General features: G+C 29.1%; 2 protein-coding genes and 1 pseudogene across 7 annotated transcripts in view; all 3 read left to right on the forward strand.

Annotated features, from left to right (window-relative positions):
- Nucleotides 1–19,950, forward strand: part of LOC145193183 (alpha-1,6-mannosylglycoprotein 6-beta-N-acetylglucosaminyltransferase A-like) — a 26,305-nt gene extending 6,355 nt beyond the window's left edge. For 4 of the 5 annotated variants that reach the window (XM_090065542.1, XM_090065543.1, XM_090065545.1 and 1 more), the window contains 9 exons: nt 23–88; nt 178–255; nt 392–475; nt 735–797; nt 13,016–13,132; nt 16,476–16,553; nt 16,711–16,813; nt 19,457–19,514; nt 19,640–19,950. In XM_090065542.1, coding sequence (XP_089921668.1) covers nt 23–88; nt 178–255; nt 392–475; nt 735–797; nt 13,016–13,132; nt 16,476–16,553; nt 16,711–16,813; nt 19,457–19,514; nt 19,640–19,841 — 849 coding nt within the window. In that variant the 3' untranslated portion in view covers nt 19,842–19,950. Of the gene's footprint in view, nt 1–22; nt 93–177; nt 256–391; nt 476–734; nt 798–13,015; nt 13,133–16,475; nt 16,554–16,710; nt 16,814–19,456; nt 19,515–19,639 lie in introns of all 5 variants that reach the window. The other variant, XR_016444581.1, reaches the window with a different exon arrangement.
- Nucleotides 9,289–11,942, forward strand: LOC145194838 (uncharacterized; annotated as a pseudogene). The gene is made up of 5 exons (XR_016444582.1): nt 9,289–10,321; nt 10,646–10,900; nt 11,007–11,270; nt 11,433–11,654; nt 11,830–11,942. The product of XR_016444582.1 is annotated as an uncharacterized LOC145194838 (transcript).
- Nucleotides 12,076–12,682, forward strand: LOC149882612 (uncharacterized). Its single transcript, XM_090065541.1, has one exon. It carries the CDS (start codon nt 12,112–12,114, stop codon nt 12,631–12,633), a length of 522 nt encoding a protein of 173 aa, XP_089921667.1. The 5' UTR covers nt 12,076–12,111; the 3' UTR covers nt 12,634–12,682.
- Nucleotides 19,951–20,652: the final 702 nt, after the last annotated feature.

A 20,652-nucleotide genomic window follows, 5' to 3' on the forward strand; every position in this document is an offset into this window, starting at 1 on the left:
AAATTTTTACTCTTTGTTGCAGGGGCGTATCACTTATCTAAATATAATTAGTGAGTACTTTGAAATACATGCAACTCTAGTAGATAATGTAGGTTAGTTTGTATTTATTTTATGTTTGTACAGCTGTTCTTTTTTATTGTTATCAAGTTTAATTTTTCTTGAACTTTTTTATTCTAGTTTCCTATTCCTTCTTATGTTATAAACCATGGACCAATCAGTGGCCATAAAGTAAAAGAGCTACTTGTGCAATCAAAGGCAATAACCACTATTTTTTGAGATGTTTTAATGTCAAGAACTTCTAAAATTATCATATTTTTTAGGCAACTTAATTTGTTAGTTGGTTCTTACTGGCATACTGAATAATTATCAAAAACCCATGATAATATTTTAGCTTTTCATTGGTGTTGGTTTTCCATATGAAGGTCCAGGTCCATTGGAAGCATTAGCTGCAGGGGCAGCATACATTCAACCAAAGGTACTGAATAATTTAAATTGTTTTTTTTTTTAATGAATTGAAAGTCAAAGATGGTCTAAGTGTAATTTAGATAAGTTTATGTACCAATTAAAAATGTCATATCACTTGTAATATCAGTTTTTTTGCGATTGCATTTTCTAATTACTTCATAGACAAAAATTACATTTTGAAACATACTGTCACAGTGTTAGTGGTAATACACTATGCAATTCTAACTTGTTCAAGTATAGATTTTATCTTATTTAAATCCATGTTTTAGTTTGACGAACCAAGAAACAAGTTTAATGATAAATTCTTTGAAGGTAAACCAACATTGAGAAAGGTGAACATATTTCTGATCATTTATTTTGGCTTCAGCCATTTTTTATTATCTTCATTAATGTAATTAGGCAGTCTTTGTAAATTAGATTAAAGTGATAAAGTTTGTAAAACATGATCATCTCATAGACATAAATTTAGCAAAGATAAAAAATGTAAGTTGCTGATATCGTGTTCTGACATGCTGATTAAGTGATCTGCTAATTGTTTGCCAATCAATTGACTGTAATTTTAACAATTGTATAAAGAATATTGATTACTAGTCATATTAGTTAATCCAGCCAGAGTATAAATTGTGTCACTTCCATAATTTCTTCACATCAATTTAGTTAAAGTTTGAAGATGATTTTTTCATTGTTTGGATATATACATGTATTTATAGTTGTTCAATTATCATTTAGTGGTTAGATAAATTGTTTTATTTCATCTATCTTTTATATATATATATATATATATATATATATATATATATATATATATATATATGGGCAATTCCACGGCGGAAACTGAAAAAGTAGTCAAATTTTAAACTCTTTTTTGTCAGTTTTTAACATATGAATATTGATGTAGACACATGAAAGTTTATTTAAAATATACCTTTAGTTCTAAAATAAATGTATTTAAGTTATTTTTATGGCTCCGAAAGTTACGGTTTTTCTCATTGATGCATGTTAAAAAAGTACCACTGTAAAATGTTATTTTACCCATGATTTTTTTTGTATATTCCGAAATATTTTAAAGTGATAATGGAGCTAAGATGTTCAGTTTCTTGTTGGTCAGATTTTTTTCTTTAAAAGATAAATATATTTCAAAAAAATAGTAAAATAACTTTTGCAATTTTCATGTAACGTAAGTTAACAAAAACATGATCAAGTTCTGTTTTTTCGAAAATTTAATTTGAAAACTTAAATTTTGTAATATTATATGTGAAAGAATATTAAATCTCATAATTATACATTAAGATTTTTGAATAACGATGCTTAGTTAAGGCACATTTTCATTTTGAATTTGTGTAACGTAAGTTAAAACTACATTTATTTCCAAAAGTTTTAGCGCTTTTTTCGTAAAGTTTTTTAACATAAAAAAAACGATTTTCATCGCAACTCCCAAGGGGTTTGAAAAAAACAAAAAATTTTTAAAGTTACGGTTGTTTATAAAGACGAAAACTATTTTACATCGCAATTCCCTAAAGGTTTTTTTTTTTTATTCTTTATACGCCAATAAGTTTTGATTAATTAAAAGTTATTCAAGCAAAACTTAGCAAAATTTGCTTTGCATTTTAAAATGGCTAAAAGTTCTAAACAGAGAGTTAAAACTTATCAAGCTGCTTATCGCCAGCGTGATTCCGAACGGAAAAAAAATATGAATGCTGATCACCAAAAAGCTCATCGTCAACGAATAAAACAAGATCCGGAAAAAAAAAAGAAAGAAAGAGAAAAAATAAAGGAAAGAGTCCGAAAGTGTCGAATCAAAAAGAAAGATTCTGCAAAAACAGTTAATTTTTCTACCATTATGAGTGTTCAAACAAAAGGGAAATTGCTCAAGAAACTCCAGAAATCATTGCCCAAAGATCCCGCACAACGTTACGAAGTCCTAGCCACATTGCTGAATGGATCATTCAACAAAGAAACTACTCTTCCATTAAATAGCGTGAATAATCCAGCTTTAACTGAAGTAGAAATAAAAGTAAAAAGGTTTTACTGCGAAGATGACATAAGTCGACTGTCTCCAAATGTTAGGGACTTTGTATCAGTAATTGAAAATGGAAAGAAGATTAAGATCCAAGTTCGTCACCTTCTTTTAACCATAAAAGAAGCGTACCAACTTTTTAAACATGATCACTTAGATATCAAGATTGGATTAAGCAGGTTTTGTGAATTACGACCAGTAAACGTTCGATCTATCGCAAATTTGCCTCATAATGTATGCGTTTGTACTTACCACGAAAATATGCGATTTGCTTTGGATTCCTTGGTGAAAGTTGATCGTTTACTGTTGTCTAACATTAAAATTGGGAAAGATATGTCTCAAAATTTTGTTTGTAAGGACTCATTAAATGATTGTTTCTACAACAAATGCAACAAATGCAAAGATCTAAAGTTTTTCCAGCAATTCCTGGCCACCATTGAACCCCTTAACTTTGAAACAAGTAGGTACCAATGGCAGAAACCAAATGAAAAGCGTTACGCTGTAATCGAAAAAGTTAAAAAGTTTGGAAGTGGTAAAGAATTGATTGCTCACATTATGAGTATGAGAGAAAAATTCACAACTCATGCCAATATCAAGGGTAACCAATCTAAATGTTTTAAACTAAGCATTACTAAATCCATGAATCCATCATTGAATGTTGCTACTATTCAGGTTGACTATGCAGAAAATTTTAAGTGTTTTAGTCAGAATGAGCCTCAAGCAGCACACTATGGCCAAAATCAAATTTCTCTTTTAACTGCAGCTATTTGGCAAAAAAATCTTAAAACTTTCACCATTGCATCTGACTCTCTGGATCACACAAAGACCTCCTTAATTGCAAATTTGGATATGTTATTGGAGTTTATTTCATTTAATACCCAAGAAATTCACATTTTTAGCGATAATGCTACATCGCAGTTTAAAAATAAAGTCGTGATGAACGCAATAATGCACTTTGAAAAGAAATTTAACAGAATAATATTTTGGCATTTTTTTGCAGCAATGCACGGCAAAGGAGTTGTCGATGGCGTTGGGGCTACTGTAAAACGTTTGGCAACCAACAGAGTAAAGTCTGGAAAAATTGAAATCGAATCATCTAATGATTTTGTGAATGCTATTCCAGACATAAATGTCAAAGTTCTATATTTGTCAGAGGAAGAAAAGTCAGCGCGAAATTGTGCACTCAAACTATCTCAAATTATCCAGCAAGCCAAAAAAGTGAAAGATATCTCTAAATCCCACTACTTTTATGTCGGTAAGAGCCAGATCATAGCGGAAAAAACTTCACCGTGACGTATTTAGTATTTAAAACAAATAAAAGGATGTAACCATTTTTATTTCAAATTATATTCTTATTCACTTTATATTTTTGTTTTCCTAAAACAAATGGTTTGTAAATGGAATTAAGGGGGCGTCCTTAAAGTATGTCACCCAATATTTGTCAATTTTAACCCCTGCCTCCTGTCACAAACGATCAGATATACATGCACCCCTCTCTCATTAAAAGTATGTCGCATATTTCAGCACACCCCCCCCCCCCCAAAAAAAAAAAAAAAAAATAAAAACAACCAACAGCAAGCAAACCTTTTTTCACGTTATTGAAACTAAATGAAATTAAATATTTTGATTCCATCCACTTTGGTGTTTTCAAAGTTGTTCGAGCAGTTTTAGCGTCAAAATCTTTTTAAAAGATTTTAATGTACTCTCGCCAGCCGAATAAACAAGAGGGGACGTTTATTAATTCTTTAATTTTTTTCCGAATCCTCGGAGCTTATTAGGACCCCCCCACCCCCACCCCCCGTTTAATAATTTTGAAGCAATATAAAATATTTTCTTATTTTTTTACTTTGAGAAAAAGTTTCTCTCAATATTAGATGAAAATATGAACAACCAACCAATAAAAATATTTTAAGCTTTTTAAAACTTTGACCTTCCTGTTTTATTAAACGTTATTATTAAAGTTTATTAGATTTTAGAAAAGTTTCCGACCCTCCTATTTATTAAGACCCCCACCCCCTCCCGTTTATTCAGCAGGGGAGAGTAAATAGTTAGCAGCATTTTAAAAAATTAAGCGGGCACATAAAAATTATAAGCGTAAGTAAAATTTTCGAATAACTGTAACATTTTCTTATTTGAATAACTCAATAAAAATTAATAAAGTTGTCATACCAAATGTAATTTTTTAAGTTGCTCTTGCGCTTCGGAAAATAAGTGTTAACAATTTAAAAACTTCATTAATATCTACAAAAAAATCTGTCAGTAGAGAGTCACCAGTTATTGAAAATTACTTTTGTTAATTACTTTGAATGAATGAGTTTTAATACAACTGCCGTTCTTTTGTTACATAACTCTAAAAAATCTATCACGAAATAATAGATATAAAAATTCCACGAAAATAATCGCAAGGTAACGTAAGTGATGTAACGTAAGTTAAAAACCTAGGGTGGAATGCAAGAACCGAACTTCAAATTTGAAGTCGAACTTCAAACCTAAAGTGCGACTTGAGCGAATGCACAAAGCGAACTTCAACTCAAGTCAGACTTGAAAACCGCTAAAAATAGACCTTTTTCAAGTCTGACTTCAAACCAGACTTGAGAGAGCAAAAATTCCTTCCGAATGCAAGAACCCAACTTGAAATTTCAAGTCAGACTTCAAATCTCAAGTCTGACTTGAACGGAATGCAAGAAGCAAACTTGATATGAAGTCAGACTTGAAAAACGAGAATTTTTGAATTTTCAAGTCATTTTTTCAAGTCTGCTCCAGACCAATCTTGAAACCAAACTTGAAAAAAAAAACAGACCGCCATTATCATTTTGCTGATGCGTAACAAAACTTTACTATTACTATATAACTTATTACAACCTTTGCAAGTATGAAAATGAGTTTTTAACAAGCAAAAGTAGTTACTTGGGCATATTCACCTAATTAATTTAGAAGGTTACATTGTGAAAGTATATTTTTAAATGAATTCATTACAGAAAACTGAATATTAACATTGCGAAAACGTGTGTCTTTTAAAACATCCTGTAACTCGTATGTAATGATTCAACATGTCATATTTTGATGCCATTAGAAATGTTTATTAGCTTTTTGAAATGTCGAACATCCTAGCATTATAAAAGGCTGTTGATTAAGGCACATTTTTGTGATACAGTATAAAAGTAAATTCCATTTAGTAATAAATAGTTGCAGTTATACAAAGAGGTGATACGTGTAAAAGGAGTAAAAGAGAGTTCATGAGAAGTAGTTACAATTACATGAAGTATTAAAAAAACTTTTTTTTAAATGTTCAAAAATGAATCGGTATGAGCTGAATTTTAGAAGAAGAAGAAGAAAAAGTAAGCCAAGTCACATACCAAGGTTTATTATTGACAGAGCTAATCCTTTAGAAGTTTACCACGGTATAGAATTTAAAAGGTGCTACAGATTTTCCAATAAAAACCTTTTTAATATTAGCTAATGACATTATTAACAACAATGTTAACAATCGAGGGTGCCCTCTTTCAACTGTACAACAACTGGCTATTGCATTTCGGTTTTATGCTACTGGTTCATTCCAAGTGAGTAGATATTCAAGAAATGGTATCAGAAAATGGCACCTTCTTATTGTAGATTTTACATTACGTTTTTAAATAACAACATTTTATACCAACAAATGATAATATACTTAAGTAACAATAAATAAACTCTCTTAGAGAATAACAGGAGATTTGGAAGAGCTGAAACTCAAATGGCTAACAAAAGATATCAGTACATAAAGTTTCCAACAGAAGCTGATTCTTTGATAATTCAGCAAAAGTGATTATAAGTTTTCATGGATATCTGATTTTGCTATTTTATACAAACTTCAAACTTTTCTTAGATAAAGAAAATATTTATATTTATCAACCATTATTTAGATTTTACCAAATTCAAAAAATCCCTTTTTTTACCGAAACAAAAAGGGATTTTTTTTTTAATTGCCAGGTCATTGCAGGTGCTTCAAATGAAACTTTATCTGCTTGTGTTCAATGGCCTGGAATTGTTCAGGATTCATTTGTTTTTGCTAACTCAGCTATTAAACAAGTTTTAGAAGCTTGCCAACATGTTCATGTTTCAGGTGATTCTGGCTATCCTTATAAACAATATTTAATGACACCTTTTTCTAACCCAAAAATGAAAATGAAATCAGATACAATTACAACTTGAGAAGTACACACATGTTGAATGTTGTTGTTGAATATTGTTTTGGTATATCAAAAAAAAACAATACCCTTGTCTTAACATTCCCTTAGGAACAAAACTGCAAAATTCCATAGCTATAATAATATCCTGTTTTGTGCTTCACAACATTGCCCTTCTACAAAATGATTATTGTGGAGGCAATGAAATACAAAATAGCAATGAAGAATGTGGTGCTAAAGCATTCACTAAAGATATTTTTGCAGAAACAAAGCAAAAGTCAAATTTCAGACTTATTTTTTAAAAAAAAAATTTGTGTCTGATAATGGATAAAGGGTGTAATAACAAAAACATTATTTTCAAATATTTATACTACATATTATTTCAAAAGAATTACATTTTATATTTCAAAATAGTATTATATATGAAAAAAACAATTTCACTAAAAAATAAAGTGATAAATTAAAACATTCCAAAAGCAATTTGGATCTGATATTGTTAGAAAAAAATAATCCTCACATAGAATAATTCTGTTGTGTTGCTTTTTTAAAACTTTGTGAAAATTTTAACTGTGAAAATTTTCACAAAGTTTTGTTTGTATTGTTGCTTTTTCTGGAGAGAGTTTTTTTTTTATATCATCTATTTCTATTTGTTTTTGCATTAGTTCTTTATCAAGATCATGAATTTCATTATATTGCTTTTTTGTATTTTTTTTTATTAAGAGATTTTTGTTTAACGTTAAACTTTGTTCTTTTTCATGTGTTAATGAGCAAGATGCTATTAATGGTTTTTAAAAGTTTTCTTTTCTGTTTCTATAAGTGGCCCAATAATTTCAGAAGACCTGTCTCCATATGTGATCTCTATTGACTTACATATGTAAATGGTATACTTACATATGTAAATGGTATATATATGTGTAGGTATATATATATATATATATATATATATATATATATATATATATATATATATATATATATATATATATATATATATACACACACACACACATAGTATTATGTAGTATTAGTATTGAGAAAACTAATTTTGTTTAAAGTAATTTTCTCAGTATTTTTAAAAAAAACCATTATTTTCATTAAAGTATTAGTAAAAAGATAAATAAAAATACATTGTAGTATAGTATCATCCCCAAAAGTCGTCAAAATAAGATTCTGCATTTTCTAGAACATTTGCATGTATTTTAATTCAAATGGAATCTGTTAAAATGGAGAAATCAAGAGAAATTGTCTTGATCACTTAAGTGGTACATATGACCAACCGTTGTTTACCAACAACTTAGGATTTGGAACTGAAAGTGCCAAGATGAATTTATTTTTCTGATGAAAAATACATAGCAAGAACTTTTTTTTTTTTACTGTTATTAACTTTTTATTTAATCGTATATTATACAAATATCATTACACGGAATTTGTTTCAGTAAAAGGTTTTTCCCGTAAAAAAAATCCATTACCGCTATTGGTTGCGAAGTGCATTTTCCGATAAACGCCCTAAATTCAACGCCTCGACTATTTTTCAAGTTCGACTTTCTCAAGCACGAGCTTGAAATTTTCAAGTCTCGTTTACGCATTCGCTCAAGTCAATTTTTCAAGTCTGACTTGACAAAGTCGAACTTGAGATTTCAAGTCGAACTTGACTCAAGTTCGGTTCTTGCATTCCACCCCTAGTATCAAGAAAACAAGTATATCTTTCTTTGCCGGTCACCTCTGATAATTTTTTTTTTATCATTGTAATTAGTATTGAATTCTCAACATCTTGTAAAAATTTCTAACACGATCCGGATTAATTGTTCGCAAATATTCGACCTAAAAGTTGCAACACTTTTTTTACCTTGTTTTCTGCGTAACGTAAGTTAAGTGGCATTTTCGGTAATAAATTCGCCCTCTTTTAGCCAGACTCAAAACTTTTTAGCTTGTTTTATTCTTTAGACTGACAGCTTTCATAAAAATCAGCTAAAAATTTAATTTAAAGTTTAAATATGCAAATATTTAATAAAGTTGTTGCGCGTGTAACGTAAGTTAAAAATGGAATTGCCCATATATATATATATATATATATATATATATATATATATATATATATATATATATATATAGATAGATAGATAGATAGATAGATAGATAGATAGATAGATAGATAGATAGATAGATAGATAGATAGATAGATAGATAGATGAAATGAAACAATTTATCTAACCACTAAATGATAATTGATCAACTATAAATACACATTCAAAAAGCAAGCTGTCAAGTTGTCATTTTTTTCATTTTTCATTTTTTTATTGGTCTCTTTTGTTATGTCATTTTTTTTTCAATTTTTTCAATTTTGTCATTTTTTTTCATTTTTTTTTGTTACTTTGCACCTTTTAAAGATTTAGTTTTCCTCATTGTTGAGATATTTTACAAAAAATGTTCAGTATTAGAATGTCTAATAAAGATGTGAGATGTTTTTCATTTAATTATTATAATTTTTGGAATTGTGTACTTTGTTTACTATATAACAAGTTTTTTTAAAAAATCAATACTATTAGGTGGGATAATATTCTTTTAAGTATCATAATTTTTTAATGGTTGTGTTCTGATATTTTATTTTTACATTAATATTTACTTTATTTGTCAAGAAATAGAAGTGAAAAGTTAGTTTTTAAGTAAACCAGAAAGCAGTAAGTGTAAAGTTTTAGTGAAGTTACTCAGTTAAACCTGTAATTTTTTGTATAAAACCCATACATAATGGTTAAATGGACTGATGCGTGGTTGGAAAAGTTAGATATGAATCAAGTCAAAATCAAATTATGGGCTGAGAAAAAGAACTCAGAATATGCTGTTTGTAAACTATGTTTTAGTGAGTTAAAATATAGCTTAGTTGGTTTTCAAGCTCTTTTTCAACATTCTTCTAAACCAAAACATAAATCAGTGTCTGATATTAGGTTTTTAAATACAGCTCGCCATTTTTATATAGATTCAAAAACAAACTCTACAGGAGAAAAAAAAAATTGTTACATTAGAATATTCTACTAATGATAAAATTTCAGCTGCAGAAGCCATGTGGCTATTTAAAGTTGCTGAGAATGATCTTGCTTTAAGACATTGTGACAATACATCAGTTCTATTTCAAAGGATGTTTCCAGATAGTAAGATTTGTCAGGGTTTTACAATGAGTCGCCAAAAAGCTTCATATATTTTTCAAAATGGTCTTGGACCATTATTAGAGAAATGACTTTGTACCAGTATAATCTCAAGCCCTGCTGCTTTCACTTTGATGTTTGATGAAACAACTACCACTCAGCAGAGAAAATAAATGGATCTTTTATGTAGTTTTTGGTCAGAAGAAGAAAACCAAGTTGTCACAAAATATTTAACCTCATTTTTCTTTGGGAGAGCAACAGCTGAAGATGTAAAAAAAATGCTAGCATCTTTACTCCACAATAAAAAATATAACTTACCATGGGGTCGTCTTTTTAATATTTCAACAGATGGTCCTAGCATAAACAAGGCTATTTGGAAGTTGTTAAATGAGGAGCTTTGTAGCAATGATTTTAATGGTTTGTTACCATTTATAAGTTGTACATTGCACACAGTGCATAATGCATTTCGAAAAGCAATTATGGTTCTAGGTTAAGATGCAGAGCAGCTAGCATTTGATCTACATGCATGGTTTAAGGTAAGGATTTTATTGTTAATAGTAATTTTATTTCCCTAGTTACAATAATACATAATCCTTATGTGTTATTGTAAGTAGGAACTCCAGGTTCAAAAATGATAGATTCTAGAACTCTTAAAGGTCAGTTTTTTTTCTCTATGGAGTTCAGAAGTTCCTAAACATTTTTAGAGCCATTTTTTCACACCTCATTACTCTAGAATCCAGGAAAAACTAGGGAATCTTTGACTCAAACCCCTGGAGTCTTTCTTGGGACTTTCCATCCCTGGTTATAATCTATAAATATTAGTATGATTATTTTATTAAATATTAGTATGATTAATTTAGAATGCACCATGCAAAATTGAAGACTTCAAAAAGTTAGCAGAGTCCATTTTTATTGAAGATGAAAGTTTGTTTCTTCGATTTGTCAATACTAGATGGCTTACTCTTTCTGCTACACTTGAAAAAGTCCTCTTACGATGGGAAGATACAAAGAAATATTTTTTGGAATACATTCCAAAACAAAAAGAATATAAAAAGACTCTGACAAACAACAAACGTTTTGTAAGGATTCAGAAGAGTCTAAAGGAAAATGAAAATGTAATAAATTACATCAGCCTTGTTTTTTAAAATTTTTATGTTTTAAAGAGAATAAGATTAAAGAAGATTTCAAAGAAGATTAAACTATTTACTTTTTTTTTTATAGGAGTTACTTGTGTCTATTAAATTCCTTATTGGTATTGCACCCTTGTTTGAAAAATACTTAATGATATTCCAAGATGAAGGACCACTTATTCATATCTTATTTTATAAAATGAAAGATCTTTTAATATCTTTGATGAAGCATTTCCTTAAACCTTCTGCTGTTGACAAAAAACTTACTAAAGATCTTTTAAAAATTGATTCCTCAGATTCAACTATACATCTTGAAATAAATAAAATGGATTTTGGTGAGGAAGCAAAAAACCAGGTTAGTATTTTGTTGTTGTTGATACTTGCAGATTTTACTTGGGAGATACTATAATCTATTGCTAATTTGATTAATTATTTGATATATCATTATAGAAAACAATATGGTCATTATTCTTTCCAATTTTCTGTTGTGTTTCAATAAAAGATATTTAATTTTTAGGTGAAAAAACTTTCTTGCGAAAAAAAAAGATACATCTGCCTAGAACAAATGAGAGATGGATATATAGCCATTGTTAAACACTTACAAAAGAAACTTCCTCTTGATTCACAACTATTAAAAGACTTGACTTGTTTGAGTCCACAAATGAGATCTAAACCTTGGACTGTTAATGCAATTGGGCGAATAGCAGCTATGATGCCACACATTGTAAATGAGAGGGAGGTATTAATTTTAGTGTTAATAAAGTTTTCTAGAAGTTCTTTGACAAAATTATTTGCAATTTAGTTTCAAATTTTAGTTAGGTTTTAATATGTAAGTAATGCAGTTATATATACTTATATGATTGCAAATCATTATCTGGTGTTTTGAATAAAATTATTTCATTGATTTTTTCTAGGTATGATTTGTGAAGGATGAATGGAAGTTATACCAAGCAGATAATGTTTCAGAAGACTGGTATTTAGATTCAAATACAAATAAATTAAAAAGAGTAGACCATTACTGGGCTAAAGCGTTCCAAAGTAATACAGAATGTGGAAAAACTAAGTATGGATTTCTTCATAAAGTTGTTAAGAGCTGTTTAACACTTCAGAATGGAAATGCTAGTGTAGAGCAAAGTTTATCAGATAGTAAGAATACATTGATTTTAGAGAGAGTAAAGTTAAATGATGAAATCTTAATGGCTTTGAGAATATCAAAGGAATATGCAAGAAGTTGCCAAGGTGCACATAATGTTGATGCATTAGCAAAAGATGTTGTTCAAGCTGTTCAAAATGCTCATAGAATTTACAAAGTAAGAAAAACTGAAGAAGAGGAAGAAAAGAGATTTAAAAAAATTCACGAGGAAGAACTTATTTGTAAAAAGAAACAACACCAGGAAATGTTCCAAAAAATTGAAAAAAGTAAAATTAATCTTGATCAAAAAGAGCAAAATCTAGAAAAAGATGAGAAAAATGCGGATATGGAGTTTGAACTTGCTCAGAGAATGCTGGATGAAGCAACTAAGTCTATGCAAAGTGCCATCAATAAAGAAGATATGATTGGTATTAAACTTGCTCATGAAATGGTAAACAGTGCAAAAAGAAATTTTACAAATGCTAAAGCACATAGCAATGAACAAAAAAAGTTGCGAGTAAATATTGGTTTAAAACGAAAAAGTGAAATGCAGAGATTAATTAATGGTTTTAAAAAATCAAAGTAGACTATCAACAAGTTGTAATAAATTTTTGTGAAAAAGTCATCTTTATTTATTTTTTAATGACTTTTTGTGTCGTTCTTTTTTATGAAGTTTGTCATTTTTTTCATTTTTTTATTAAAATTTTTCATTTTTTTTCATTTTTTTTCAAAAAATAGTATCATTTTTCTTCATTTTTTTAAAAAGTAGTCAATTGACAGCCTGAAAAAGTAAGCCAAATATAATTGTTACAATTCCTAATGAATTGATGCAAATAAGGACGAAAATTGATACTCTTAACACTTTAAAATAAACTCTATAATTTTCTTCTGTACAAACCAAAAAACAATATTTATTTGTCTGGTTTTAATTAAATAATGAATATATGCTCTAATTCTTTTGGTCTTAGCTTGGTTCACAAGCTCCTTATATGGAAGAAATGGTTGGTGAACCATACAGCTACACAATAGATGTAAATAATGAGTTGCTACTTCGGCAGACACTAAAGAAGATTAAAGACAGGGAAGTATGAGAAAAATTTTTATTTCTATAATTTTAAAGTTTGTATTCAAACACTCTTTTTTAGTGATACAACAATTTTAATAATATATGAACCTGGCTATCTAATGTTATCCATTTATGAATGCAAACATATTGAAGTTTGCATCAATATTTTATATGTATTGAAATACCTCCTCCTATATTTTCCTGCAGTATTCTTGTGACATTTGACTAAAAATGTAAAAACAAAGCACATTCCACATTATAAAACTTTCAGTAGACTTGGTAAGGCCTCCTCAAATTATCTTTTTTAAACTAAGTTTATGTATCATTAGGTTGTGTGCTATACAGCATAATGATACATTAACTTACTTTTTGAGTCCTGCTTTTTTAGTAAAACCAAAAAATTTTTCTATTGGTAAATTTTCTTGTCTATCTTGTCTAATTTTTATTGTCTAGCCTAAAATTTTTGCTCCTTGCAGAATGATTTCTCTTCCATACATTCATAATAATCATATCAATTTATTTTAACATCTAATCATAAGGTTTATTCTGCACCTTTTCTCACTTTTTCAATGACAGTCTAAGCAATAAAATAAGCTCCACCAGGTCTTGTCATAACTTTCTGAATAATTTATCTAGGGGATCAATAGTAAGCCATCCAGATCCTAAGAGATAAGATTAACTACAAACATGAGAATGAAAACCTTTACAAACTTAAGAACAAGACTTCCCAGTACCTCTTGTCAACTTTTTAACACATGGACTTTTCAGCCAATTACAATAAAAATAACAATCTATCATCACAACCTCACATTTTGCTTTGAAAAAGGTCACTGAAACATACGGCAGACCTAATAGCTTTTACATTTTACAGAACTTTCCAAAATTTGACTAAATGTTGCAAATTATAATTGTTCCCTGAACCAATATTTTGTCAAAGGGTGGGCTTTTAATGCTTTTACAGTCTTGTAAAAGTCTTCTTAAACAAGTGGACACTTTGTTTTCATAATTGATTTTGGTGATATAGCATCTTCATTAAGTTGGGATTGTTTTTAAATCTGTCCATCTGCCAATATGAATTTGATCATCTAGCTTGAATTGAATTTCCTGGGTTTTTTTTGTCAGCTAATTATTTCTAACGCATTTTACAACATACACTTAGCCATAAAACAAAAAAGCAATATCAATTTTTAACCATGGGTTTTTTGGACTGTGGAGAAATTCTGTACAAATTCTGGTTTGCTCTATTTTCAACTGATTTTATTGCAAAAATAACTACTTTTATTGATGGTCAATTATTGGGGAACATTTTGAAAATTGAAAATCAGTATTGAGTGGACACTAATTAAAAGTTCTGGTTGACTACATGATGATTTAACATTACAAAAGTTTAATCATGTTCCCAAAATACAAGAATACCAATTTGATATGTACTTTATCAATCACAATAATTTTTCTTTGTTGCAATTGTTGTACAGTTTATTAATACATCAAGAAGAAAATGATGTCATCTTGTTATGAAGCATTGGAGGTGATTCTGGTCAGTGTACATATACTTGTTAGCTTGTAATCAACAGCCAGTTTCCCATAAAATGCTCTTGATATTGTAAAGTATTCGAAGGTCTGTAATATAATTTCTATTGAGTTCATTGTTAATTTCTAAATCAATAATATATAAAGAATTAAAATTATATGTTAAATTAAAGAATAACTAAGTGTTTAGAGTCAGGAAAGATTGTAATTGATAAAAAGGTTTTGCTTGAAAAGCTAAATACTTCAAATGCTCTCCATCTTACATAAAAAAAAAGTAAGCAGTCTTTCAATACATTACAAAAAATAAACCATTCTGAGCCACACCAAATCTTAAACAAAAACAACATGATGCAGTCAAAATGAATAATTCACACAACCTGGTGTAAACTTGGTAAAAAAAAAAATCCAAGTTTGAATCAAACTTCTTGTTTAGCTTGCTTTCCCTTCATGTGGCATGTCTGAGCCAAAAGTGATAAAAAATGGTAATGTCATCTATCATTTTATAATACCAAGATATTTTATAATACTAAAATAAATGAAATGATAAATATGTTTTTTTTTCTTCAGTGGTTGTATTTATGAATTTTTAGTTTTAGATTTCAAAATGTTTTAGTTTTCCCATTAAATTTAAATTTGATTTAAAAATGAAAAAATAAGATGTTAAAGAGATAAAATTTAGCACAAATTTTTGGAAAAATCCTAATAAAAGCTACAACTTAACAGCAAAAGAGTTCCAAATGCATCCCTACACCACTAGCTATGTTATTCAACATCTTCTCTCAAGCAAAATCAATCAAACAAAAGAATCTGGTGGTGGAAAAAATAGGAGGGTTTTCGAGATAAAAAAACTGGTTAGAAAACTTGTTGATGTTTTTAAAATTTACCCAGGTCTCTCACTTCAAAGGAAATACACGAAAAATAAGGATTTTCTCATAAGTTATGTTGCAAAAGTGCGAAATAATTGTGGTCTTCATTCTTTTAAATCACAAAAGGTGCTAAACAATTATGAAACTCAATAAAAAAAAGTGAAAGGAACTGCTGCTGAAAGTTATACAACAATTTTATTTATAAAATCAAGTATGATCATCAACAAATTCCTGGGGCTGTCCATTATACTTCTAAATAAAGAGAAGCAGATAAAAAAATTTAATTACACAAAAAATGTTAAGTTTACTAAAAAAAAGTAAAGCTATTTGCAGTTGTGGCAAAAAATCAGCACCTTATATGTGTGAGTCCACATTTACTGGTCAAATATGTTAAAGACTGCTTTCAAAAACGTTTTTTACAGATCCATGATAATGAATCTTTGTTATAACCTGATTTGGTTTCAAGTCATTATGGTAAACTGGCTATCAAATGGTATGAACAAAATTATGTGAATGTTGTGTCTACAACAGCCAATCCTGTAAACTGTCCAGAATTGAGAATTAATGAAAAGTACTAAGTGTCATTTAATGTAAAATGAAAAAAATTAAAACACTTTGCCAAGACATCAAAGACTTGTAAAGTTGTGTACAAGCTTATGGGAACCACCAAAGCAAAAGTTCAAAATTTTAGTAGATGTTAGAAGGAATAAATTAATTTCTTTAACATATTTTATCTTCAGTTTTTACTATTCAGTTTTAAATAAAAGTTAATGAGTACCTCTTTTTAAGTTAATTTTTCTACTTTCACCTTGATTTCGTTTACACACTTAATCATTTAGACTCTAACATTTTGCCAAACTTTACATCACCTGAAAAATAACTTTTGAGGGTGTTAACTTTTTTTTAAAAAAAAACTTTTGTACTGTTAGATTTACTTAAAATCTGTTGTCTTTGTCTATTTTTTAGGATCTGCCTCCTAAGATTCCAAAAGAGTTTTCTAGTTATGGAATGTTAGAGCGAATTCATATTTTTACAGAACATATGGTATATAATTTTTACCTATCAATAAAAACTATTAAAATTATCATTAAGCTAATTTATGCTAGTTAATGTTATGTAGTTGTATTAAATTTAATCTCTAATTTTTTTATGAAAACAATTTTCTAATGCAAAAAGATTTTGAAATTTAGTTCTTTTTCAGAATTTTTGTGATGCAACAGCTCCAAGATGGCCTCCTATTGACCATCTAAAAATTTACGTAGCTGAGCGTGGCCAATCTTGTAAAGATGCTTGTTTAAAAAGAGGTACCTTTTTATAGTAATCCTTAGACGTATTGGGTGAAACAAGAATGACTTTTTTGAAATTATGCTTTGTTATGGGTCCCAAAGCTTATTACTTCTTGCAATAAATATGCTTTTGAAATTTTATATTGGTTGAGTCAGATTTAGTGGTCCCAACTTTATTTTTAAGAAACAACACAAATTACCTCATTTATACATAATTTTCTATTGTAACATGCAGAACTTATCTGTGAAAAATATTGTTTTATTTCCAGGGTTTGGTTTGGGTTTAGTTTCCTTGCATGAATATTAACATTCAATGTCTTCTATGATGTGTGTAGACCTTTCCAAAAACAAAAATAAGATCTTTAACAGTTCTTTCTACTCCTTGGCTATGACAAGTGAAGACAAAAATAGTTGTTTTTATTAACTGTTCATCTAGAACATTTGAAGGGGGGAGGGGGTAGTTTCATTGTTCGATTCTATCAAAGACACTATCAGGCAGAAATTTAAATTTGTTAGGCAACAAAATGAGCTGACTATGTCTAAGTTTAAAATAGCCCTGTTTCTTCCAGCAACTATGATTTAAGCTGTCTGCTTTCCAATATCATTGTTTGAGTCAGAAAATTGCCCTTAGTAAAATATTGTCTATGTGGTAAAAGTCTATGTTTTTTAGAAGAGTAGGTTGAGCCACATCTTTAACACTTTGGTCTTTTATTTTTGCAACTTGGCCATAAAATGTAAGTTTTGTGAACCATTATAGCCTTTTAATCTCAACACTTCTTTTTAATCTCAAACCTTTTGATGGAATGTAAACTTTGATAATGTAATCAAATGAGAGGATAAAATTGTTTGTTGGATTTTTTTTTTGTGGTGTTAAATAATGCAAGATTCTATTGGCTCTTGTTAGCCATCTGGCATGAAGCATGATGCATCCCGGGCTCTGCATGTTTTATATACCTTACATCAGCTTCTGAAGAACCATTTTGAGCAATTAGACGAAGCATGAAGGAAATATTTTTGATCCTTCTTAAGTTTTTTAACTAATGCCCTGGTCAGCTTTAAGTCTATTATTGGTATTAATTGAACATCAACTTGAATTGATTTTCCTATTTTACCTCCAAATGTTGCTTTTCCTGTAGTTAAACCATCATCAGTTTAAATACTTTTTCTAAATGGGATCTCATCACAATGCAGCAAACATATTAGCCACTACAATGGTTTAACAATCATTTTAAATTTTTCAAATGATTCCATTTCTAATGGGTCTCAGGGTCTACCTTCATGTTCTTTAGAAGAACATTGACTAATTGACAAGCATGCCTGTTGGATATACCAGTGTGTTCTATTATCGGGCACAAATTTGGATTTTTACATCTGTTTTGTGACAATTTAGTATTTTCTTCAAATGATAGTAATGATTCTTTGTTGTCTGTATGTAACTATTTTGACAATTTGTTATCATAAAAAGTGGTAGTTGATGTTGCACTAACACCTTTTTAACATGATGCACTTCTTTAGACTCTCTGTAAAACTTTATAACTTCTTGTTTTCCTGATTGTCTATATATCCAATTATAATATTCCTCTGTCCTTTTTGATCAAAAATCCCAATCCAATGATGGAACTTTCACATCAATTAAAATTACTTACAATCTCTGTTTTTGTTACCAAAATATTTGCAATGGCATATACCAAATACTTCCACAAAAGATTGCATTGAACTTCTGTTTGCAGCCGACGATCTTTTTTCATTCAATTATTTTAAGTCATTAGTATTTATTAGTAAGTCATGCAGTATTTAATTAATAAATCATGCAGTATTTACCAATTTTGATAGTTTGATAAGAACATTCTTATCAAATTAAATGATTACCAGCTTTTTCCGAAAACAGATATAATCTTGAAGCTAGTGTTTTATTATTTAAACAAACTGATGTTAAAACCAGGGGAATTCTTTCTGATATATAGATGCATTTGAAAAGCATCAACTTTGGTTGGTAGCATATATTTTGGTATACTTCAAAGATGTCTAAATATTATTATACAATTTTTTGTTGTTGACATTTTACAGGAACATCTCTGAAATTTGGAACAAATTTAAAAACTACATAATTTAGAAAAACAGTAAAATACCTATGCAAAATACTTTAACAAATTAAGTAAAAATTGTTTTTATATAAGTTAAAATTTTAAATGTAAAGAGTTAAACGTTAGTTTTAAATTTCAGGTCTATTGATGGATTTACTGTGTTTAAACAATCAAGTTTTTTCGTAGGAGATCGTGTTAACGTATCCGACAGTTAAGCATACTAAAATTAAAACACACAAAAAAAAAAAAAGTTACCTAAAAAATTTAGTACATAAGACAACTGTTCCACAACTTTAACAAGCGAAAGTATTGCAAGCTCCTCCAGAATTTTTTAAAATGAGCTTTAGAGAAAGACTTTAAACTGCATCACAATCTTTCTCATGTTTGATAGTATTATTATTGATAACTATACACAACTTTTAGAACCCATAACAATGAAGAAAAAAATCTCACCGCACCCTATATTGATTTACACTGTCCAGTTTCAATAGCAAAATCTATACATTCAATAAACGTCGATTTCTATTTACATTTGAAAAACTAATTACGTTACAGAGTTTGTGTTTTTATGTTTTAGGTCTTGTTTGTGAAAGAACCTTTTTTGTTGATATTGATACTAAGGAATCTATAGAAAGGTTGGTGATCATTTTGTCAAACAAATAGAAATGCTTGTTCTAATTGAAACCTCTAGGTATCTGTTTTCGTAGAAAATGTGAATAAAGCTGATAAAGATCATGAATTTGAATATTTTAATTTTCAGAAACGCCAATCTTCAGTGTTCTAAAGTTAAGAATCAGTACGTTCTGCACGCCCCCTCCTTTGACCCGATAACTAAAGATTGCTTTCTACAATCTCACGGTCAGCTTTATAGTTGCATGCACGAAGAAATAAACCTGAAGCGTCTATGTCCTTGTAGAGATTTTGAAATAGAACAAATGCAGTTATGTGAAAATTGTTTATGATATCCACTTTTGGAATTTATGTAGATGTAGTTTTTTTTATAAACGTCTATTTTTAAATTAAAAAAAATGTATAGTAGATTATTTATAATATAGGTTTTTCGATTTTTCACTTCACGCTTTTCACTTAACGCTAGTTAGTAAACTTGAGGAGTTTTTTCAAAAGATTTGTTCTCCGTAACCGAGACTAAATTTCGCGCTAAAATTTATCTCCAATATTTGTGTTATTTATCTCCAACATTTGTGTTATTTAGTTTTCAAGCGAAAACCACACAACCGTTGGATTGTAGGGCTTTCCAATTTTTATAAAAAAATAACTCATCATAACTTTTTTGAGGTAGGACAAGTAACTCTATCAGCCCACAGGCATAATGTATCGGAGTTAAAAACAGATGAAATGAAAAAAATACAGTTCCCTGAAAACCTTATATTCGTGAAGTTAAAGAATTTGTTTGAGAATCCAAATTTTAAGTTCAATTTCTCTAATGTAAGAAACTTTAATTTAAAAGATGTTTGTAACACGAACAAGGAAAGAACTGCGATTAAATTTCTATGCTTTATTATTAGCCTACAGGCTTCATGTATCGGAGTTAAAAATAGATGAAATGAAACTGAACTGCTATTAAGTTTCTATGCTTTTGCGAATCATTTTTACTGAGGAAGGTTGCTGCTAGGCAAGACAAAGGTTGTAAAGCTAATTGTTGGACGAAAGTAAAATTTGTCCAGTTGTTAAAATTGAATTTGTGAGTATTGCTAAAAACAATTGACGTGGCCGAATCTCATCGTGGTCACCCGATCCTAAAGATATATTGTA

The sequence above is a fragment of the Hydra viridissima genome, unplaced genomic scaffold (assembly GCF_058129835.1).
Source record: "Hydra viridissima isolate aposymbiotic clone 2 unplaced genomic scaffold, HvirCarnegie_v1 scaffold_10, whole genome shotgun sequence".
Lineage (NCBI taxonomy): Eukaryota > Metazoa > Cnidaria > Hydrozoa > Anthoathecata > Hydridae > Hydra > Hydra viridissima.

Coding starts and splice junctions, on each gene's coding strand:
- LOC149882612 (XM_090065541.1), top strand. CDS start 12,112: ATGGCTTTGAGAATATCAAAGGAATATGCAAGAAGTTGCCAAGGTGCA.